At 38.6% G+C, this 24,908-nt stretch overlaps 1 protein-coding gene and 1 long non-coding RNA gene across 5 annotated transcripts in view; both read left to right on the forward strand.

The window, feature by feature from the left end:
* Window positions 1-997: 997 nt before the first annotated feature.
* Window positions 998-24,908, forward strand: part of LOC6739795 (DEAD-box helicase Dbp80) — a 53,346-nt gene continuing 29,435 nt past the window's right edge. For all 4 annotated transcript variants that reach the window (XM_016168968.3, XM_016168969.3, XM_044923852.1 and 1 more), the window contains exons 1-4: window positions 998-1,144; window positions 1,202-1,260; window positions 10,710-10,841; window positions 10,905-11,100. In XM_016168968.3, the coding sequence (XP_016033109.1) occupies window positions 1,097-1,144; window positions 1,202-1,260; window positions 10,710-10,841; window positions 10,905-11,100 (435 nt within the window). In that variant the 5' untranslated portion in view covers window positions 998-1,096. The remainder of the gene's footprint in view (window positions 1,145-1,201; window positions 1,261-10,709; window positions 10,842-10,904; window positions 11,101-24,908) is intronic.
* Window positions 11,107-13,750, forward strand: LOC120285684. Its single transcript, XR_005544908.2, has 2 exons — window positions 11,107-11,991; window positions 12,052-13,750. It is a non-coding gene; the product is annotated as an uncharacterized LOC120285684 (long non-coding RNA).

The following is a 24,908-nucleotide window of genomic DNA, read 5'->3' on the forward strand; positions in this document are numbered from 1 at the left end:
AGCATTAAGTGCACAAATGAAAGTAGTGCTTTCTTATTAAGTTTTTATGTAAATAATGAATGTTATATCACACATAATTAATTATCAACATCATCATAAATATAAATAAGTAAACGGTAGCTAATTCAAGCGGCAATTTTAACAAACAATTTTAAATAATTTTAAAATTCTAATAGTCAGGGCGTGAATTTTTAATTATTAATTTATTTCATCATATTGCTACGAAATTGCCCAAAACTCGATATATGTAAATTCGTTTCTTCGATCAGAATATATTTCGTCCCGAAAATCGTCTTCTAGCACAAGTACGCACACATATACACGTTCTCGTCTATTGTTTTTACTCACACAGCAAGCAAATTATATTTTAGATTTGTTACGCTCTCAGCGTAAGCGAGCGGACAGAGAGCAATTTTGGACGTTACCAAAAAAGTGACCAAGGTATATAATAAGTTTCTGAGAAGGTTTATGACTTATGACAATGACTTATGAAATTAACATGAAAGTTTCGCATTGTGCGCTGATCCCTTAGCATAACCAAAGGAACGATAAGCTTGTGGGGCATAATATACTTAAGATGGAGCTTAGCCGGCAGCCACATGCTGCAAGCCCTTCTGCCCAAGTACTCATCAGGTCTGTGGCACTTATATGGTGCCGAGACCGTTCCAATGAGCCTTAATGTAAAACTGGAACACGCCTAAAAGATCATTGTACCAATTAGATATGGGGTGTTAAAACAATAAAGTATTACTTTTTAAGTCCTGCCTTATTAGCAACAAACAATTTTTTTGAACACATGATATCATATAAGATTATATATCTTATTTTAAATAATTCACCATTTAATCACATTAAAAGTTAAGAAATCGATGCCCATTTTAACACGATGCATTTTATATGCTCGTGTATTTATGGATCGTAAAACCTGTCGAACCTGGCAAATGATGAATGTTAGAATTTCTCGTTTTTAGATGAAGCCACGTGGAAACAGGCTATTATTAAACAGATCAGTACCAACCATTATGAGGAAAGACCGTTTGGTCACTCTGCCTTTAAAGATAAAATTTACTTCTTAATTCTGCTTAGCTATTTAAAAATGGGTGATTGGGCTAAAAAAGCTGAGGACCAGGAGGTTTCTAAGCTGGTATTTGCCTTTTAATCTAAATGTTTGTAAATATATTTCACCATTCGTTTTATTTAGGTCGACAAACTTAACCTAGACTCTAAATCTGGCGAAGAAACCGATTTCGATGTCGCTGAGTAAGTTTTACTATAACTATTACATCCACATGCATTACTGTGTTAATTTAGTATTTTACTTTTTTATATCTTAATAAATGACATGGAAAAGATTATTATAATAATTTAAACGAAAAATTCTGCGTGAATGTAATAAGTCCGTTTAAATTATTTGGTTTATCTTCTTTGTTTACTTATTTACTTTTACAAGCTCCCTAAGAGCGTTAATTTTACGACAGCGTACCGGCAAACCTAAACCAATGTCGGACTGACGTTTTTGTACCAGCCAAGCGACAACAGAGAAATCTGACCATATGCATGGAGTTACAAGTTCAAAACATCTGGTTATTTACCAGCTCAATAAACAAACATCGATTCTATTGGTTTTTTAAAAACTAAAAAGTATCTTTTAAAACGACGGTTTTTGGCTACTGGCTACTTAAATCATTTAATCGATATTAAATATTTAAAAAAAAAACAAAATTGTGTGGGTGTGCATAATTCATTTAAATTATATTAAATATTAAAAGACAAACAATATAAAGTTCAAATTTATTTTGAAAACTAGGTATTATACGCTGCGCGACATCAGATTAGCGCCCCCTGCATGGCTTCGTTTCTTATGTTCTGTATTTGGCCATTGCACGAAAATCTATCAATGCTATTGGTTCTTCTTCCTTCTCTCTTTGAGAAAAAATTTGGACACGTTCAGTTTAGCGTTCCCCCATGCAGTTTTGAATATCTTCAATAATTTGAAAGGTAGGACAACTCAATTTTTTATGCTGTTAAATTGAAAAGTTTGCTCTAATTTTGCAAAAAAAAATGCGAAGAGGAACGCTGTTATCCTTGCAGAAAAAATCCGAAATCATAGCTTTCTATAAATGCGGTCTGCCTTTTTTTTAAATTTTAGAAAAACCGGCAGACATTGCAAAACCATAGCCAATTTTATGAAAAACAAGTAAACTTGTGGAAAAAACTAAAAAGGTGACAATAACATTTTCTTTAACGCGGCAGATCGCAGCTCCATACGTCAAATACCTTACAATTCCCACTCCAAAATTCGAGAAAAAAGTGGTGAAAACCCGAGCAAATCGTTGATTCAAGGGATATTAAGAAAGCTAAACCTTTAAAACACTAAAAACTGGAAAAAAAAACCTCTTTGTGAAAAAGAGCACGACTGAGTTTTGCTCGAGCTAATATGACCTGGTCTAGCGAGTGGCATTATATTGTATTTTCGGTGGAGAAAAAATTGATTTGGAGGAACCAGACGGCTATAGTCTATACTATCATGATTTGCGTAAAGAGGAGCTCATTTTCAATCGCTTTCACAGTCGGGTTGGTTGCAGTATCCTATCATGGCTCCTGTGAATTGCAGTTAACACCAAAAATGAACGCGAATGATTCTAATTGTGTATTAAAAACTGAATTTCCCTATTTTAAAAACGTTTTTGGAAATCTAGAATGGCAGTTTCAGAACGACAATGCCCCAATCCACACTGCACGTGCGGTAAAAACGTGGATTCAAGGCGAAAATGTAAAAGTCTTGGAAAGGCCACCATATTCCCAGGACCTTAATACAATAAAAAACATGCGGGGATGGTAAATAATATGCCAATCAATAGGAATCGATCACCGAAATAAAACTAGATTGGTCTACGATTTCTTTGGATTACCTACAAAAACTATACGATTTACTTCCCAGACGAATGTGTGAAGTCCTTGGAAACAAAGGAGGATCAACTCATTTTAATTATATATATATTAAAGTGTTAATCACCTAAATTATCGTAAAGGGCGCTATCCAGATAACCCAATTTTGATTAACCCGTTTATGGATTATTTTTCTTTTTTATTTAAATAAAAATCTGTAAACAAAAAACTGCGTTCCATATACTTTTCGTTTATAGAAATATTCAACTCTTGAGGGAGAGGTTTTTCAAAGCTCTCGCTTAAACAGTTTTCTAAATATCACATCAAAGATTTTACTCAAGGGGCGCTAGTCTAGTGACGCGTAGTGAATGTACATACATATAAAAGAAAGGTAATCTTACCCGTTCCCCATATGGTAAATGGGTATATTAGATTCGTTAAAAAGTGTGTAACACGTAGAAGGTTCCGATCATTTAAAGAATATATATAATTGATCAGGATCAATAGTGCAGTCGATCTGTCTATGTCCTTCTGCCCGTTCGTTCATATGAACGTCGAAATAATCAGGAATTATAAAAGCTAGAAAGTTGAGACTAAGCATACAGATTTAAGAGACATAAACGCAGTGCAAGTTTGTTGGCCCATGTTGCCACGCCCACTCTAAAGCCCTATAACAGCTAAAAACTGTCGCGCTCACATTTTAAATTTCTATCGATACGCCAAAAAACGACCACTATGACGCCCTAAAGCCGCCAAACCGATCACGCCCACACTTTAAAACAATTTTTAAATTTTTTCTCATTTTATTCCCCAATATTTGTCGATTTCCCAGAAGAATGCGTGCGCATTCACCATAGCTGAGTAACGGATATCTTATAGTCGGGGAACTCGACTATATTATTCTTTTTTGTTATATCCGTTACTCGTAGAGTAAAAGGGTATTCTAGATTCGTTGAAAAGTATGTTAACAGGCAGAATAAAGCGTTTCCGACTGTATAAAGTGTATATATTCTTGATCAGGATCAATAGCCGAGTCGATCTAGCCATGTCCGTCTGTCCGTTTGAACGAGATCTCAGGAACTATAAAAGCTAGAAGGTTGAGATGTTGCCACGCCCACTCTAACGCCCAGAAACCACAGAAAACTTTCACGCCTACACTTTTGAAATATGTGTTGAAATTTTTACACATTTGTATTAGTCTTGCAAATTTTTATCGATTTGAAGGATTGAGAATATTGTGGATAACCTGGTCGATATTGAGTTTTTGTATTTGTATTGAATTTGTGTGATTTTAAATATAGGGAATATATATGGATTTGAGACTTTATTATGGATTTCCGGAATTTTATTCAGTTCAAAACTAATATTTTCTTCATAAATTTCCTCACATTGTGCAATAGTAATTAACGATATTAAGTCTGTCATGATGATAATATAAATAAAGGAGTCTTTCTGAAGTTCTCCATAGCTTGTAGTTCGGTGTTTGGGGTTTGAATTCTGCAATTAGTCTCTCTTCGAGGGTAGGCCGATCTTCGTGTCCGTCCAAGTTCCTTTCGGTGGCTCCAAGTAGGATCCTCTGTTGTCGCACATCATTTGTTTGGTAGAGTGAAATCAAGTAGTCCACTCTGCTTATGAAGGTGTAGAGGGTGTAAATGTCATTATGTCTTTTAGCTGCCGACGGGCTTCGGCAAGGTTGTTATCGTTCAGCGGCGTGCGGCAATGTTTTGTATTTGTTTTTAGTGGTCTGGTTCCACTTCCACTTTTTGGGTTAGACAACTGAATTGGAATTATAATCAAAGTGAAAGGGTTTTTGTGTTGGGAATTATTTAAGAAAACTATTTTAATTAATTAATATATTCCACTTTCACTTTAACCGATTTGGAATTGTAATCCAAGTTGAAGGGTGTTCGCGTCTTTGCGTTGGGAAATTTTGCGAGAAATGGATTATAAAATGCGCCAGTGAAATGCCCTTTTGCTTACATTATTTCTGGAGCGAGTTCGCCCGCTTGGGATATTGATACAGCTTCCCACTCAGCATATTCTCATTTCTGTTGAAAGTGCTGATTATGTGAGTATGTCACTTATTGCCCCTTTGTTTATATTATTTCGGGAGCTAGATCGCCCGCTTGGGATTTTGATAGTATACAATGAGTGAATGTGGATTGTGTTGATTTTGCCAATCTGCATATTCTTATTTCTTTGGACAGTGCTAATTATGTGAATACGTGACTATATATGTATTTTATTCTACTATATACATATATAAACTTACTATATATATATATGTCGGAGCGCGACTCTTCGAATTCTGGGAATTGTTTCTATGATTTCACATTCTGATGAAATTGTAGCATTACGGTGAAATTTTGACAAGCACTGCAGCAGAGTCACAGACAGCCTCTGCAGCTGAGTGAGGTCCGATCGGGTTGTCATTAATAGCACGCACCGAAAGCTTCAGCGTTAGATGAAAAGTCTTTGCACGTCACACTGCCAAAATTCTGTGCTGACAGCTGGAGCGGATCCATCTGCATGGTGCTCTACGGTGGATTTAATCTTTGCAAATAATGAGCTTGTAGGCATTGCGCTCGTAATAGCGTTGATCAAAGCGTTACATGGCAGTGCATCGCAATGGCTGTCGCAGATAAGCTTTTCTGGCATCACCAGATAGCCGTAGTTTAAGGAACTGTTAATACAGCGATTCGTAGGGATTGAGACGACGGCTGCCATTCGTTTTGAACGGACGTCCAAAACCTGGAGAGAGCTTTGTCCAGTATGGAAGTCGTATTGTCACAATGTTGCTGTCTAAGTGGAAGGCCAAGAAACGTAACAACGAAGATAATTCTGGCCCAGAAAAGAAGCAGTTAAGAGTGCAGTCGCAGACCATGTGCCATGTGAAAGTTGGCCACAAATTCGACGAATGCCTCGCTCGAAAGGAAGGTACATTTAACACAAACGGAAGAGGTTACAGCGGAAGCGGAAGCGGGCTAAAAGATCGTTCGAACATAAAATGTTTTAAATGCGACGAAATGGGACATATGGCGTCTGTATGTCCCAAAGGCAATAACAAATACATCGAAAAGCGTGCTGACGTATGCAAATGAATAAGCCCTTTCCATTCTTTTTCGATTCGGGAGCCGCATGTTCTTTGAAAAATTAAGTAACAAATTAGCTGGCAAGAGAATTAATAATATAGGTATTTCAAGAGGAATTGGTGACAATATAGATAAGAGCCACTTGCAAATACTATCAACAGTCCAAATGTCCCAATTTAATTTAGAATTTCATGTTGTAGTGGATACCTATTTAACGCTTTACATAATGATTGGCCAAGACATATTTAAGCTTGGTTTCGGCAAATACACTAGAATAACAAGATGCGTAACGCCACGTCATTGGCACACAATTTTTTCGGCGTGGCTCTCGAATTGGAGCCTGGTGGCTCCAGGCTCTCGAATTTTTGTTTAAGAGCGAGAGAGCCGAGAGCTCTACAGCGAACAGCTCTTTTCTCCGCACACAATGACAACAGACAACTGTATGTGTGCACACGTATGCTCATGCATTGTAAATTTGACAAAATATGCCCTTCACCTTAGAAGTTCGTTGACTTTAAATCTACCACCAATCTAGGCACCGTGCGAAAAATTCTTGTTTTGCATTGCCTTAACGTTATTATTATTCAAATAAAGCTTAGAAATAGTAATAGCCGAATCTATGTACATCACAAAATAAATAACTTGTCATTAGGGTATTCAGCTGGCGGCGTGAGAAAAATTAATGAGTGTTGAGTGCTTGTGTCCGCACTTCGTGCTGAAGATATGACTTTTGCAACAAACTGTTTTCATATTTTTATTTATTTTATACATTTTTATGTTCCACTACGTTTCATTTAAATGATTTTTTTCTCAATGTAACGACTTCTTTTTGGAAAATAAATGTTTAAAAATTACAGTGGTAAAATAATTTCCTTTGCATTGGCTTTAATTATTTAGTATATTTATTTGACTTAATAATATTGTATGTAAATGATCCAGTTTTATTATTTTATTATATTATATTTTATATATTTTATATTAATTTATTAAAAAGTGCGCAATTTTGGGTTGGAAGAAAAGCGTGATAACTTTTTAGTTTTCCTTTTAATTTCTCTAAATCCGTTTGCTTAAAGTTGACTTTTCGCTGAGGTCCTCGATTTTATGAAATTTTCGCTATATAACCGAGTTTATATTCAATTAAAGTCGTTTTGTTTCAATAGTAAAGTAGTGAAAAACAAACTCAAAGGTCATATAAATATAGGACCCCATTACAATTGCAATGCACTCGCCGTGATGTTCCCTGGGTACCGATTATTACATATATTACATATAATTAATTATTAACATAAATATTAATATGTAAACGGTATCTAATTCAAGCGCCGATATAAACAAACGAATATTAAAAAAAATATTCAAAAACTTTAAAATTATAATAGTCAGGGCGTGAATTTTTAAATATTATTTTATTTCATCATATTGCGACGAAATTGCCCAATACTCCAAATATGTAAATTCGTTTCTTGGATCAGAATTGATTTCGGCCCGAAAATCGTCTTCTTGCACAAGTACGCACACATATACACGTTTTCGTCTATTGTTTTTACAACACAATACAATACAAGTAAGCAAATTCTATTTTTAAATTTCTTACGCTCTCAGCGTATGCAAGCAGACAGAGGGCAATTTTTACCGTCACCGAAGAAGTGCAAAACCAATGTATGGCCGTTATTGTTATTCTAGTCTTGTTGTTCTGTCTTTGGTTATAGGATGGTGTTTGGGGAAAATTATTGGGTGTCGTATGAAAGTGCCAAATTTCCAACCGGCCGTCAACGCGTAAAGTGTCTTTCTCGTCGAAAAAGGTCAGTAGCGACGCCCTACAGCTTTAGCATATGACAATTCCCTTAGACTGCAACTAGTTCCATGTAAAATATCGGAAACACAAAGCAGATGATTTCGATTACGGGAAATAAATTTAGGGACGTGTGTGAACCGGTGGAGTGAGCTGTCTGCCAAGCAACGAGAGAGGCAATGGTTCTCTCTCTCAGACCGATCACACTGATGAGTAAGAAATCAACACCCTCCGCACAAATAATTACAATTCTTTTATATTATTCGATATGTGTGCCTACCACTGTATGTATATGCAATTGTTCCACAACAATCAACGTATCCGCACAATTTATTACAATTGTTTTATATTATTCGATATATGTGCCTACCACTGTAGCCTGTGGGTGTAGTACTAATCTGGGAATGGTTAAACAGCTTACATTCACAAAATTGTTGCTGATGTTCATCCAACTCTAAAGGAAGACTTTTGTCCCAGTTCAGTTTAGCCTTCAAAAATTGCTGCACTAAAATCTTGCATTTAGGGTCGAACGCTTACTAGGTTTTTCGGTTTTTTTATTTTTAAGCTTTTTTAAAGGCAGAGACAAGATCAAAAATATTAAATTATCCGTAGATGGATCCCATGCAAGACCAAGGGTCTGGATTATGTTATGTTATCAAACTGCAGAAACTTCTGCAAACAGAAAGTTGCCACCTGAAATTAAATCATCTATGTAGAAATCCTCTAGCAAAGCAAACGATCCGATGCGATAAGTAGAGACTTCATCTCGAGCAAGCTGGTCGGTTGCCCGCACTGACAAAAAGGAAGATTGCTCGGTTCCATAAGTGACTGTGTCCAACACTATTGGACTGGGAGCATGTAGTTTTAATTTCAGGATTAACGGCAGAAAAGGCATTTGTTTGACTGCCAAACAAACCAAACAGAGTATTGGTAGAATGCAATTCAGTTGCTGGCTGCGAAGTTGGCCACAAAGTGTAGCATAATATGGTTCCTATTTCCACACACACACGGCAGCATTGTTGAATGCACGGGCGTGTTGTTAGTTTGGGAGGACACAAACGTTTTTCTACTACTTGTTCCCACCTGAGATGTTGAGGTATAACTACACATGGCATGCTAAAGGTTCTCTAGTTTCTGACAACGACTTTCCAAAAATCCATAGAATTCCTTTGCCGAAGGTATTTTATCCATAGACGTGGTGTCCTCCCAGCAACATCCAATCATTGCAGCAGCATGCATATGGTGCATGTGGTGAATACCGTTTATTGCGTAAATCTAAAGCCACTGAATAGTTGGCCGATGAAATATCTAACGACTCAATGGCATCCAGTGCTGGTCCTTGCAGACAGGTTCTCAAGTATTGCAGCTTTTCAATGTTGGATAACTCAGGGTCTTTGTCTATATTTGTATAAAAAATCAACATGAAGGCCGCATATTTCGTGTATGGAACACGGGAACGTTTAGACGTGATGTAAGCTGTAGATGTGAGGCCATATAGAGCTGGTAGCTTGTTCATCTCTACTCTGTTAAAAAAGAGGTCGTAAAACTACATCTCAGCTTTACAGAAAATAGATTTCTAATTATTCGGACGCAATCTTTTTCGACAGACTGTGTATGTAAGCGATAAGTGCGCCAACTAAACGGATTGTCTGTATGTTTGTCCGAAGTTATGCGCGGTCAAACAGCAAAGGAAAGAGGCAAAGTACGTGCAAAATAAGGGAATCGCCTGCTTAACAATTGTCGGTCTGCAAACCTTTATTCTGTAGGCAATAAACAGTGACTTCCTGTTATTATTGCACTTCAGGCTAGAAAATTTGTTTGGCAGCTTAATATTCCAAATAAAACTCAGCCTTAATTTAAGAAAGGTTATACATTTTATTTCATGCGAATTTGCGCTTAGAATAGCGGCCACAACAACAAAAGTTATCAAGAAATAAAGAATGAGTACATAAGAAAGACCGCGGATGCCGGCTGATATGCATTGCTTAAAAAGAACCGAAAGAAAGCTTATAAAATGCATAGAATTAATATTGTTTAGTATTAAGTATTTACGAAATTCGACTGTTAAGAAGTCATAAGGAGTTGGCTGCTGTCGATATGCTCCCCCCGTTAGACTCGCTTTCAACAGAATCAACTAATGGCAGCAGACACAACTTTCTTACCGCTCTACAAATTATGCCGTATGCTGTCCTTAGCTCAGACAAAGTATATAAACAATATTTCAAAAGTGCGGGTGTGACCGTTTGTGGGCGTTGTAGTTGGCGTTACAACATAAAAAAAAAACTGCATCTATGTCTCTGAAATCTACATGCCTAATCTCATCTTTTTAACTTTTAAAGTTTCTAAATTTCGAAGTTCATACAGATTTACGTACAGGCGGGCATGGCGAATCCACCAATCAGCTAGTGATCCTGATGATATCGGTCGGAAACATTTTCTCTTACCTGTTTACTTTACGAGTAGCGAGTATAACTTGAACGATCGTACAATACCCCCACAAAATTATTTATTTCAATTTTTACCACGAAAAAAGATTGTATACTTAACTAAGAAATATCAAATTTTTTTATTTGCTAAGTTTTACCTTATTTGTATTCCCAAAATGCGTGCAAAAAAGTATACGGTCATTGTTGAGGCGAGCCAAATATCAGGAAAGAGACAATGCATGCTAAAGTCGACTTTCCCGGTTCCCAGATATGGAAAGGCGAACGCGAATTTTCATAATTTTTCTGGGTTATTAATATTGGTGAATAAAATGAGAAAAAGTTTGTGGGCGTACGAGTATGCGTGGCAAAAAGTATGTGCAATATGATCATTGGCAGATCGATAGAAATTTACAAGACAAAAAAAAATTATTAAAAATTTTTAACTTTTATTTTTTCAGAGATCAAAGCATTCATAAATACTTAAAATACTTATTTTCATTGATTTTTTAGTCCAGCTGAAACAAGTCTCCTCATAAAAATACTAGGAAAGGGGCTGGTGAACACAAAGTTATCTCTCGACATTCAACAAAAAAATCCGAATTCACCCTTACATTCCGTAAAAACATTTGAAGCTTTACACCTGTAAGTAAATGGATTAGCATATCTTTGCAAAAACTATTATGAAGCTAAAAAATATTTATTTAGAAAAGCATCTCTGTTAAAAGGAATTTACGCAATGGGGTTTAATACTCCATCAAAAATTCAAGAAACAGCGTTGCCAACTCTTCTTGCAGATCCACCACAAAATATGATAGCACAAAGCCAGTCTGGGACAGGCAAAACAGCGGCATTTGTATTGGCCATGCTTAGCCGAGTCAACGTTGGTTTAAATCATCCTCAGGTACTTAAATTCGTAAAAAAATTTTAAATATTATATAGAGCTGTGTTCAATGAAATATCAAAGCGAGAAAATCTAAGAAATAGAACGGTATTTTTCCATGTCCCGTTTTGTGTTCGACTTTTTATTCCACTTATTTTCGTAAAATAGAATGTGTGGATAGAAAAAAAAGGAAGTCCCGTTAGTTTTTTATGTTATCCTTTTTTCTTTTCATTCTTGAGCAAATTCACAACTTTTTGGCTGTTCATTAGAATATCAGTGTCCCGAAATTATTAATATATTCTAAAAAAGTGTGTTTGGTTAAGTCAATTCGTATATTTAAATAAATTAAAAAAATTTTAAAAAATTATATTTTAGTGGGTACAGCACTGCTCCCAGGAGAAAAGAATGGTAATTCTTAAGATAAGAAATTAAAACATATAAGGACATTCAAAAAACCCTTGAATGTTCTGCCAAAATGTATCCAATGCCATTAAATAGGAATGGAAGCCCGAAAACCGTGGTACCATACGTAAAACCACAGATATAGAGGATTGACGCATTGTTTCTTACAGCAAAGTCTATCCTTTTGCATCCGTTAGGGACATAAAGTCTGAGATGAACTTGGGAATCAGCGACGTTACTCTTCGGAGACGACTACTGAATCAAAATTTTAGTGCGAGCAGTCCACGAAAGGTTCCCCTACTTAGCCCAAGGCATATTAAGGCAAGGTTAAGCTTTGCTAAAACCTACCTTAACTGGCCAGTCTCCAAATGCCGTAATATCCTTTGGACTGATGTGTCAAGAATAGTGCTATTTGGTGGAACTGGTTCACTACAGTATATCTGACGACCTCAAACACGGAGTACCAAAAACACCCACTGAAGACTTTCAATTAATGGACCCAAAATCCTGGTATGGGCTTGTTTATTAACAGTGGTATGAGTCCATAACATATGATTTATGGCATTATAGACCAAAACGCATATGTAAATATACTTAGTGATGTCTTACTGTCATATGCTGAATGGAATATGCCCTTAAATGGATATTCCAATAGGATAAGCAAGAAGTATCGGCAAGTTGTGCAGGATGCACGGGAAAAAAAAAAATTGCCCCCAAACGTTGCACGACCTGGTGGACTCCATGTCGCGTAGGTGTAAGGCTGTGCTGGCTTACAAAGGCTGTCCAACCAAGTATTGAATACCAATTAACACATTAAAAATCAAAACTAAGTTCTAAGCCATGTTGAATTTTGTTAATTTTTTTTTATAGAGCTGATATTTCAGTGATCATCAGAATTTCTGCCTATTATATTGTTTTAATCTAAATTTTCGAAATTATTGAAGGAATTAAAGTGAAACATTTCTTGAATTGTATAAAATTAAATACCTTATGATACTATAAAAAAAATGTGCCCGTAAATCATAGAAATTGTTTTCTTAAACAAGTCTTGCTATTTTTATGAACACAGCTGTATATTAAATTATATTAAATCATAATATTTTATTATATGTACTATATATTGTTGAGAATATTAATATTACTGGCATCGATGCATGTCCTCTTTTAAATTACGTTTGGTAACCCCTGACTAGAACTTCGCTTTTTGTGTAATCGATTTGTGAGCCGTAATCCGTAGTCGAATGAAGTTATAATACATGTACTCTATATCAAATAAAGATTCTTACGTGTAAAAAGAGTGCGTGTGAAATTGTATAATTCGTCAGTAGAATATTCTGGAGTTTCTGGACACGCATGTACATATATGTATATGTATGTATTGATAGACTCGGTGTGTGAAAAACACGTGTTTTTAGCAGATCTTGTGAAAGTGAATTGTTCGTGCGCGATTACTCTGGACTTTCTGGACAAGTGATGATCAGTAGTAGCAGTACGACGCCAAAGACGAGAAAGCGCTTGCGAGCATCATGCTGTGCATAAATCCGTCACAAATAAATAATGTGAAGCACTGTAAAAGAGCGTTGGAAGCATGGAACAATTAAAGGAAATACATACGCCAAAAGGCACCGCGCGTCGTGTTAATTTGTTTAACCAATTGTAACATATGAAAATATGTGCAAATGAGAGCATTGTAACGCATGTGAATAGTTTTTGCGATATAGTTGGAAAACTGCAAGAAATAGAGTTAACGGTTACTGATGAAATGCTTGCGATCATTTTGTTGTCAAGTTTAAATGACTCATTCGAGAACTTTGTTGTTGTAATCGAATTGCGTGACGTATTGCCAAATTGCTTGAAGAAGGCGAAAGAAGGAAGGCATGTGATGAATACACAGAGACAAGTGAGCAGAAAATATTGGCAGCACGTACGGATAAACGGCCAAGCCAGTCAAACGGTTTTTCAAACGCACAATCGAATGTCACTTGTTGGTCGTGTGGTCGTCGCGGACACATTGCGGCAAATTGTAAAGTGACAGAGAAGTTAACTAAACCAGAAGAAGATAAGTCCGTAAAAAAAAACAAATTTCACTGTTTTGACTGTGGCTACGAACAATGTGCGCTTATATTGGCGCAAGCGATCTTTTGATTTGATCAACGTTTTGTACGTGAAAGAACTGCAGTGCAATTTTATGTCTGTCGCGAAAGCCAACAAAAATGGACTTAAAGTAATATTTGAAAATAATGAAGTGAAAATAATGGGCAGACATGAAGTTTTGTTAAAAGCACAAAATAAAAACGGGTTGTATATATTTGAAAACGAAATAACGAAGTGTTTTGTCTCGCAGCTTATAAGAGCGCAAATGGAAAAATGGCACAATCGCTTCGATCACTTGAATTACACAAGTTTAGAAAGGATGGCCAGAAATGGCATGCTGTTCGGCTTGGATGCAAACATGAGTTTTCATATAAAAGAACATGTCCGTGAAACGTGTGCAAAATGTAAGATTTGCGGAAAGAAATTCGGTAAAAGATTAAAGATTAGGTCTTGCCCTTGCGCACTGACATGCTAATGAATAAGCCCTCCATTGGCGGTGCACGGTATTTTGCGACGTTTATAGACGATAAAACGCGCTATGGGTCTGTATGCTTCTTAAAGACAAGAGACAAAATACTTGAACAATTTAAGGAGAATAAAGTATTTGTCGAGACAACGGCCGAGAGTATGTTAGTGAGACATTTAGCAATTTCTTGGTGAGTAATGGCATAGAACGGCAACTAACTGCTCCCTACACTCCCCAGCAAAATGGTGTGGCGGAGCGTGCCAATAGAACATTGGTGGAGATGGCTCGGAGCATGCTAGTTCTTGCGTCTGTTGACGAGATGTTTTGGGCAGAGGCTATTAACACGGCTGCCTATCTGCGAAATCGATCTGAGACGTCAACGTTGCCTGCAGTGACGCCGTACGAGGCGTGGTCGGGCAAGAAGCCATCGGTATCTCACCTGAGAGTGTTTGTCGCGAGGGCGATTGTACTGGATAAAACTAACCGGAAGAAGTTCAAACCAAAACGTGTTGAATACATGTTGGTCGGATACTCCGAGACTGCGAAGGCGTATCGTTTGCACAACCTTGAAAAGCAAACGACGGCGCAGGCTAAGGAATGGAGAGATTCGATGCAGAAAGAGATTGATTCGCTGCGTGCCAACAATACATTGTCATTGGAAGAGCTACCTAAAGGTGAAAAGCTGATTGGCTGTAAATGGTTTTTTTTTTTCTGTGAAGAGAGATCACTTGTGCACACTGGAGCGGTTCAAATCCCGGTTGGTCGCAAAGGGTTGCGCTCAACGTTTTTGCATTAATTACAATAAAACGTTTTCTCCTGTTGCACGTTATTCATCAATAAAGTTGGTCATAGTCCTGTTGAGTACAAAATGTACATGCATCAGAGCGGACAGATGTGGTATATAGTATATGAAGCAACCGGAAGGGTTTGTGGATAAGAGCTATTCTGAGCGCGGTCTCAAACAAAGCGGCCGTATCTGAAACGAAAAGTTGGACGAGGTGCTTCAAGGATTTGGCTTTGTTCCTTGCGTTAGTGAAGCTTGCATATATACACGAAAGGTTGGAAATAACTTCACTATTATTGTCGTATACGTTGACGACCTAATAGTGGCGAGTTCGAACAAACAGAAACTGAACAACGTGAAGGCGCTTGTATCTGGCGCATTCGATGTGGTCGATGGCGACGTTCTCAAACATTTCCTGGGTATGGAAATCGAGCGCGATGGTGAACTTGGCACTCTCCAATTGGCCACAAACAGTTTATTGTAAGGCCAACGCGTTACCATTGGAGACTGGCTTTCAAGTAAAATGTAATGAAGAAAGCTGCCAACGTGTCAACCAAAAGGCGCATCAGTTATTGATCAGCTCCCTGATGTAACACAACCAGATATCCTACTTTTCGTGACGAAGCTTGCACAAAGAAATGTCGACCCGCACATGGAGCATGAAGTGGGTGCCAAACGAATATTGCGATATTTGAAGGGCGCCACAGAGCTGACGTTGCACTACCAAAGCAATGGTCAGCCCATCCATGGTTATGTCGACGCGGACTGGGCTGGATCGGAAGTCCTTTAGTGGCTGGTCCTTCTTCGTTGCAGGTGCTGCATTTACTTGGGGGTCAAAGAAGCAATCGATCGTGGCACTGAGTATTACGGAGGTTTTCGTCAGCAGCTAAAGAAGCGGTGTATATTATGAAACTTGTTGGTGAAATGGGCTTCGGCGATATCCCGGCAGTGTAGATATACAGCGACAACCAGAGTGCACTGAGCCTTGCAAAGAACTACAAATTTCATATCATCATACAAGAGATTTGTACAAGAATAAGAAAATTGAAATCGAGTATGTACCAACGGAAAATATGATTTCAGATGTGCTAACTAAAAACTTGTGTAAGGTTAAACATTTTAAATTTGTTGGTATGATGGGATTGCATTGAATATGTTTATTTGTAAAGTTAGACATACAGCTTTCAGAAAGAGTGTTGAGAATATTAATATTACTGGCAACGCTGCATGTCCCCTTTTAAATAACGTCATGGAAACCCTGACTAGAACTTCGCTTTTCGTGTAATCGATTTGTGAGCCGTAATCCGTAGTCGAATGAAGTTATAATACATATAATAAAGATTCTTGCATAACCTAATAAATTGACCTCGATCATATATATATTAATTATATTATATTATTATATATATTTTTTATTATAAGCGCGGCTTACTCTATATGGGTCACGATACTTGGGTGCACACTTCTTACAATGCCCTGCAGTTACATCAGCATTGCGAATATCAACAAAATTATCATTACGGGCCAGTGACTGACGCATATTTTCATTCGCTTCGTCCCTTACCATATCCAGATATGGCGGTTTTTCTTGACTAAATTTCTCTTCAAAATATTCGGTGAGCTGACAGCGTTGCTCGCATCCAATTGACATTGTAATAGGGGCCTCTTCTGTGCTACACTGCATTTAGTTGTATTCTACACGGTAAAGCAACCTATAACAATCGGCTTGATTCAGGTGCTCTGACATCTTTCCCAAAATAGGTTTTAGACCACGGTTCACACACTCAACTTGCCCATTTGCCTGAGAGGCCGCTGGGTCTACCATGATATCAACATTATGTCGGAAATTATTCTACGAGGCCGCCTATAGTATTCGGAATATTTTCCAACGATCAATTTACTTCTTTAGTACTGCTGACAGAATATTGACAGAATATAATTTAACTTTGTGAACGTATTGCATCAATGATCACCAACATGTGATTGTAGAATGCATGAAATTTCTTAATTATATCTTCTTGCTATCGACTTGGAACACAAATATACGCAGTTTCCCCTTATTTTTCTATCTTACACTATCCCATCTAACAACACAAAATTTTCAACTTCACCATCTTTCACTCCTCTCACACTGGACGTATTTCATGATCTCTTATCTGTTCGGTCAATATCATGAGGGGATGCACATACAACCTCAACCTCCGGGGAAAATGTAACGGATTTAACGCGTTTCTTAGAATTACAAAGTGCATAACGTTTCCTAGGTTGACAAGGTCTCGTAGTTCCTTAGGGTTCAGAAAGTCCGCAGGGCTTTAGTAGTGCATGAGGATTATAAGACCACAAGACTTAACGGGGCCACGAGGTTCGATAGGGCCACTAAGTTGAAAAGGTAGAACATCTCTTGACGGAATCGGACACGGATTATAAATCCATTCTACTTCTTTCAGTACCTCTGTTTGCCTACTAAGCGCATATACAATGCCATGTTTGACCCCGGCCTATGTGCTTTATAATAATTAAATCTTTCCAATTCAAGAGACCAACGGGCAATACGAAAATGTATAGCCTTTTTTTCAGAGTTTAAAGGAACTGTAGTCGGTAAATATCAAACAAAGCTTAGGTTCCGGTTATATTCGGAAACGACACAGAACATAAATGATTGCCAAGGTCTCCAGTTCAAAGCTATGACAACGAGATTTCGCGGATATCCGGCTGTCGCTGCAATAAAATAGCCCGAAATACATGGCAACTCGCATCCGTATGCAATTCGATTTCAGAATGAGGATTAACTGCAAGAATGCTTACTTTTCGGGACCCGACAAGGGAAATGGCTCCCCTTTTCTAAGAAGGTCAGTTAACGGCTTTGCCACATTTGAAAAGTTTGGAACGAACTTTCTTAAATAATAAAATAAACCTACACAGGAATGTAAAGTTTTGCTATTAATTGGTTCCGGATATTGTTTTATAGTAGTAAATGTGTGTGATTTTGCAAAATAATGGGCCAAAACTCAAAATATTTAAGTTAGTTTCTTAGATAAAAATTGGTTTTGGCCCGAAAATCGTCCTCTAGCATAAGTACGCACACTTATACACATTCACGTTTATTTTTTTTACTAACAAAAGCAAGCACATTCTATTTTTAGATTTCTAACTTTCTCAATTTTAAGCGAGCGAAGAGAGGGCGATTTTGGCCGTCACTAAAAAAGTAGGTGCACAGTGCAAACCCAATGAATACCCGTTACGCATCCTGTTATTCTAGTGTCTTTGTTTATACATAAATACATACATTAATGATTTGTAAAATCATGTAAAAAATGTATATTTGTACTCACAATTTTAAATTGAAAAAGAACAGAGACACTGCGTCAAATTATAAGCAATCGCTTTTTATTGCCGCTAACATGTAAGTTAACAAACAATCAAGTTCATATTCTTTTAGCAACTAAGTAGCTTCCCATAAACGATGCTGACGCACCCCATGATCCCGTTCTCTGCCCTGAGAACGTTCGGCGTTGGGAAGCCGGCGCTTCCCATTTGCAGTGTTGCGCTGCGCCGAGAGTAATGCTCTACAAAGGACAGAAAGACCTCTGGACCAGAAAACTGCAAAGGTGTAATTTTTTGCCACTCGACTCACACCGAACTATTTTGTGTGCGGGTGCTACCCGCCACGCACATCGCGGGTACTTACAAACACACAGTATACACACAGCACCCGAATCAATACGGTACTCTGCGTCGCGGGCGCCGATCACACTCGGCACTCATAACGGAGGATAGAGAAGACAAACAGTCAGAAAAAGACAAATGCCTAAAAAGGGATGAGTGACAAAAACACTTGTGGGTTTACTGTTAGAGATATATATTTCCATGTTCTGTTCTACAATGTCGCGAAGCATGTTCCAATTTGTTTTGTGGTTAAATAAAGGGGAGTCATTGTTGTTTTCTTCTAGCCCACCATGTAATGTAATTAATATTGGGGAATGGTCGGAAGAGGGGTCTAGGCATGCTTTTATTGTTAGGTTCTCGCATGTTATATTTCTTGTAATGCAGAAGTCAATTAAATCCGGTAGTTTATTTGTGTCAGTTGGTCAGTACTCCTGTGTTTAGAGCACGGCTATTGTACACACTATACACTTGTGCGTACACTTATTGAGTTCAATTCGGGTGTTTGAATCTAACTGACTCGCTGCTGCGAGGGCTTCGCCTTTTATTCATTCTTACATAGGTTCTTATCATCTAATTATATAATGCAGCGCTTGTAAGACGCCGCAGTCTGCGTTGGTAAATGCAGCTGAGTTTTATTCTTAAATCTATGTTTGAGGCCTCCCGCGTGGTCATGTCACTTGACACTCCGGCAATAGGCCGCTGCAATCGTATTTATCTGTAGTTGCCACTTGTGCTGTCCCGTGACATGTTTATTATAGAACATATTTATAGTTTGCCTACTTATGTCTAAACACATATTTAGACATTCTCCGGGGGGGAAAAGTGTACGGCCAGTAGTCGTCTCTCATTTCTGCGTTGACTCCGTTATAGACGGCATGAATTTATTGAATTTATTGTTGTAGGGGCACCAAGATTCCATTCACGGTTTTTATTTTCTCCATCATAATCAGGGGAAATAGATCCACACCTATCACCATGTCAATTCTGCTTGGCTCGTTGAATCGTGGATCTGCTAGCCTGTAGCCCTTCCACTCTTTGTTGATATCAATAGCAAACTTTTTGCTGGGAAGGGCTCTATGGAGTGTTGGTAAAACCAATGCTTCCGTTGATGTCTTAAAGCTGCTTGGAATTTTTGGTTTGATCGTCAGGTGGACGCTATTTTTGGATAATTGAGTAGTCTGGGAGATACCTTCGACCTCTATACTACTCCTTATTCTGGGAATCCTTAATATTTGTGCTGCTTCCTCTGAAATCAGCGTCTTCTGGGATCCACTGTCAATAAGCGATCTCAACTCGTTATAACCTCAAGCTTTGTTTTTCACTAAAACAACAGCTGTAGCCAATAGTGTGTCTTGGCCTTGCTTGAGGCTATTACTGTTGATACTGCGTTTGTTGTCTTCATGAAGAAGGCTGTTGTGTCCTTTGGAGCATCGATTGTATGTAATTTCCTTTCTGCAGTCGATAGCAGTATGCTTTCCAAAGCATCTAAAGTACATGCCGTTCTTTTGAACGAATTCTTTCCTTTTTTCTATAGATTGTGCTCTGAATTTGAGACACTTTATCATATCGTGGCCATCCTTAGAGCAAAACGCACACGATCTTACTTGCACTTTTCTTGTAGCAAGCTGAACCGTATTTTTCGTAATGACATTTACTGAGTTGTATTGTTGCTAAACTCCAGTACGTCTTGCAAGGACTGTATAGCTCTTGCCTTTTTTACATGCTGTTCATACAGCTGTAAGGCTTCTGGCGAAAATTTCCGCAGTAGAATTTCTGCTAAAATTACGTCAGCAGAGCTTTCTATTTTCCCTTTTTCTTTTATGATGAATATGCTCTCAGTCGCAGTATCCAAAAACTTCCTTAAGTTTTTCTCATCATGGGGCAGCAAGCACTCCAGTTCCATTAATTTGTTGAAGTGTTGGGAGAATATTTTTCTGCTATTCTCATAGCGTTTGCAGATAAGCTCCCACGCTGCTGTATAGCTAGCCGCTGATCCTGTTATCAAATGGCTAACCACCATTTGAGCTTCTCCTTTTAAGCAGGCTCTTAAATATCCCAGCTTCCATGTGTTGCTGAGATCCTTCCTGCTGTCTATTTGCTCAGAGAACAGCTCGTAAAATGTTGGCCATTTCTTCGCATTTCCATTGAACGTTGGAAGGTCCACTTTTGGGAGTTCTGGCACGTCGTAGTTGGAACTTTTGAACTGTTCCAACTTCATTTGAAGTACCACCTCTAGTGCGGCCACTTCAGATTGCAGAATGTCGGTCTCATCTAGATCAAAGGCAGTTCTGTCATACTTGTTTTCAAGCAGTTTCAGTGTGTCCGTCACGTTGGACCAATGACTTTTCATCATTGCCAGCTGCTTGACTAGTTCAATCTCACTTGAACTATCTAGGGTTTCGTAGATTAGGCTCATCTGTTGCCTCACCCTGTCCGCTCTTCTATCCGCCAGTTGAACCAGATTATCAACTGGACTGGAGCTCCGAGCTGATGCGCTATCAGATAATTTTGATGCGCTTGGTATATTTATTTCTTCAAGTGTCTCTACCATTAATAGTGACTCCTTGTAGGCCTTGATAGCATCCATAGTTTTCAAAAATATTTTATCATTAAAATATTGATGATCGCCAACTCCCAATTTTACCAGCGCATTGTTATTGGTAGTAAATCGGACTACCAATACATCTATTGCTGATATAGATGCCTTTTCCTTGATGACTTGCAATATTTTCTTCTGCAGCTCTCCTTGCTCTTGCATCAATTTAACAGATCTTTCCGACAACATGTTGGGAAAACAATCACTGTGACTATTTTGTGCTTTCTGCTTGTATTCTTTGGCGTGATCCGTTGGAGGATTTTTTGATTGGTCGCCCAGTTGACCTAGCTGTGTCTCGACTCACAGCTGATTGATCAGCCAAGGAAAAGCAATAACAAAATGTTTCACCTTATCATCCTAGTACTTTGAGGCGTGGTCTTTTATTCTGTGTTTCTTACCACTGGTGGGGGAAACAACAGAATCACTCGAATAACCTTGCTCTATTTCCTTGCTCTTTTTCCATGAAGCGCTGGTTTTTTCATCTGTGTTTTTTACCACTGGTGGGGGAAACAACAGAATCCGGCTCGAAGGACCAAAATGTACACACTATACACTTGTGCGTACACTTATTGAGTTCAATTCGGGTGTTTGAATCTAACTGACTCGCTGCTGCGAGGGCTTCGCCTTTTATTCATTCTTATATAGGTTTTTATCATCTAATTATATAATGCAGCGCTTGTAAGACGCCGCAGTCTGCGTTGGTAAATGCAGCTGAGTTTTATTTTTAAATCTATGTTTGAGGACTCCCGCGTGGTCATGTCACTTGACACTCCGGCAATAGGCCGCTGCAATCGTACTCATCTGTAGTTTCCACTTATGCTGTCCCGTGACATGTTTATTGCAGCCCATAAATAGATGTGTAGTTTGCCTACTTATGTCTAAACACATATTTAGACAGCTATTATTGTTTCTTATTGCTTCATACAGTTGACATCCCTTTGCAGTGGTAAGTCTGGACCGCCAAGTTATGTATATTATGTACATTATAGTCGCCTCCTGCCAAGTACCGATTTCCCAGTGATCATAGAAAATTGAGGTATTGGTCTTTTGTATTTTTAAATTTAGGTGGACAATAAAGATCAGATATATTTATTGGACCCGTTGTGTCTGAGGTCGATATAGTAGTAGCCTGTATGTAGTCCTTTTTGAATCAATCGAGCTCTATGTACTTGATGCTTTTTTTTTATTATTACTGCAGTACCACCATGGGCCTTACCGTCCGGGTGATTAGTAGAGAAAATATTACAGTTAGGTATGTTTATATAAGTCTTCTCAGTTGAGTGTGTTTCAGAAATGAGCATGACGTTAATTAGCTTTTCATTTAAGAATGTTTTTAGTTCAAGTATATGTCGTGCAAGTCCGTTAGCATTCCAGATGGTGATTGTTAGATGTTTATTTGTCAAGTTTGGATAATAAAAGCGTGAAAATGTTCATCATATTTGTCATTTGGCCTATTAATTGTTTCATCATTTGTTTAAGTTCGTCAAAATCATTTTGTGCAGTTTGGCTTAATTGAGTTGAAGCAGGCTGTATATCAGGTAAAATAGTAGGTTGAGTTGTTGAGTTGGTTTGATGGCTAGTTACTTGGTTATTATTTAAAACTTCGGCATAGGATATAGCTGGCGTCTTTAAGCATACTACGTAAAAAGAAAGCAAAAAAAACATGTGAAAAAAACACAATTCATTGTTTGGCCACGTGATGGTTGTGAAATTCGGTTTGGCTAAATTTTTGTTGCATACCCCTTTTAAGGAAATAAATATTGCATACCTTTTATTGCCTAGCTCAAAAAAAAAAGACTGACGAGATAAATTTCGTTGCATACCGGATAAAAATCTATTATATTACATACCTTTTCCTGCCATATTTAATAAGGTTACTGTGAATGCTGAGGTTAGGTGTGACTTACCACTTACAACAGACATAATCAAGTCCGTACCAGAGTTCTGTGGCACGCAAGATGAGTATATACGCCTACGACCTATTCAAGCCCTATAATGGCAGTAGTGCTTTGCTACCAAACTGTAGATATCCTACAAAACAAAATTCGAGGCGAAGCTGGAGCTTTACTCGTATCTCACAATACTTGCCGTCTGCCTGGCTCTGGCCAGAGAGGCGGAAGCCTCTCTCAATAATGTTGTCCAAGATACTCCTAAGGCAAAAGACCCCAAGCAGGAGTATGAGAAGGCATCAAAGGCTGCAGTCGAAGATATCCACAATGACAATGAGTACGATCCAAGCGATGACTCACTGAATTTTTTAGAATTGAAAAAAATTACATTAAGTCCGTAAAGGAGCTAAAGAATGTAAAACCGGTCCGTTCTCGATGAGCTCAATACATGGCTCCACCGAAATCAAGCAGAAGTGCTTTATGAAGGTTTTCAAGCACACCTCTCCATTCTTCCTATTGAATTCGCTCAAATCGTTCGACGCTATTATAGGCTTAAACCTGTTAACTTAGGCCGGAGCCAAGTTGAACCTAGCTGAGGACTCTCTGGAGTATCAGGGCGTTTGTGAAAAACTTCGCTATTTCAGTGTAAACTTCAATGACGTGAATGACATTGTGGTACCTGCCTCCGTTAAAAAGAAGTTCAAGGACACAATTTTGGGGAGGAAAAAGGTTTTCTCTACTTCAAATGAAGCTCTCCCCCTTTCAACACCGCGGTCTCTGCCCTAAAAGAAGTCGTTAGCCCTGACGTTGTATACGCGATTCATTGCGATTTGCCCACTCTAACACGACCTCATTACGCATTTCCTGGCTAACCAATTCCGTCAGATATGTCGTGTCAGATATAACAGAAAGGAACGAGCAGTTAGAAATCGTCACTGCAGAACACAATAGTGCGCACCCAGCCGCGCAGGAAAATATTAAGCAAGTCCTTCGTGACTACTGTTTTCCTAAAATGGGCAGTTTAGCAAAGGAAGTGGTTGATAATTGCAGGGTCTGCACCCAAGCAAAGTATGACAGGCACCTAAAGAAGCAAGAGCTCGGGGAAACACCCCATTTACACTGGCGAAATGGTGCATATTGACATATTCTCAATCGACAGGAAGCTATTCCTGACTTGCATTGACAAATTTTCTAAATTTGCAATAGTGCAACCAGTGGTGTCCAGAACAATAGTGGACATCACAGCAGCCCTGCTGCAGATTATTAACTTTGTAACGAACTGATTTTCTTTATTTCGCTCGCTACTGGTTGCAGCGGCTAGCTCAGAGAGTTTGTGCGTTCGTCCCACCAAATTTATGATTTGTGTGATTGCCCGACCAAGGAAACGCAATAGGTTCTTAATATAGCCGTTTATTCTGCTGTTTTTATATTATATTTCGGAGATCTCACTACTCTTGCGGCGCTTCTCTTGCAACGCCTTGCCTCCGTGGTACTGCTTGTTCCTTGACGCGGACGACGAGTCGGCCCGACGGGACTAGGATGTTATGGGGCAGGGTGTGTCGTCCTTGGGCTAGGCAACGCTCGTCCTGGGACCACCTTTGCCGACCACTGACCCTTACGGACACGCCAAGTTCTTGCATTCCCTTCTGAAGGTCCATCTGCCGGCCGAAACGGATGTAGGATGTTATGGGGCAGGGTGTATCGTCCACGGGCGAGGCAACGCTCGGCCTGGGACCACCTTTGCTGGCCACTGACTCCACTGATCCTTACGACACGCCAGTTCCTCCTCCTCCACTCCCAGGATCTCCACTTGCTTGTGGTGATCGTCCTTCCGCGTCCTTCGGGCTTCTTGCCGCCCGATGCTTGCACTGCTCCTTTCCTTCTGACCGCGCGTTCACACTTCCGAAGTCCTTCTGTTAACACTCCGACGCT

The sequence above is a fragment of the Drosophila simulans genome, unplaced genomic scaffold (assembly GCF_016746395.2).
Source record: "Drosophila simulans strain w501 unplaced genomic scaffold, Prin_Dsim_3.1 Segkk87_quiver_pilon, whole genome shotgun sequence".
NCBI lineage: Eukaryota > Metazoa > Arthropoda > Insecta > Diptera > Drosophilidae > Drosophila > Drosophila simulans.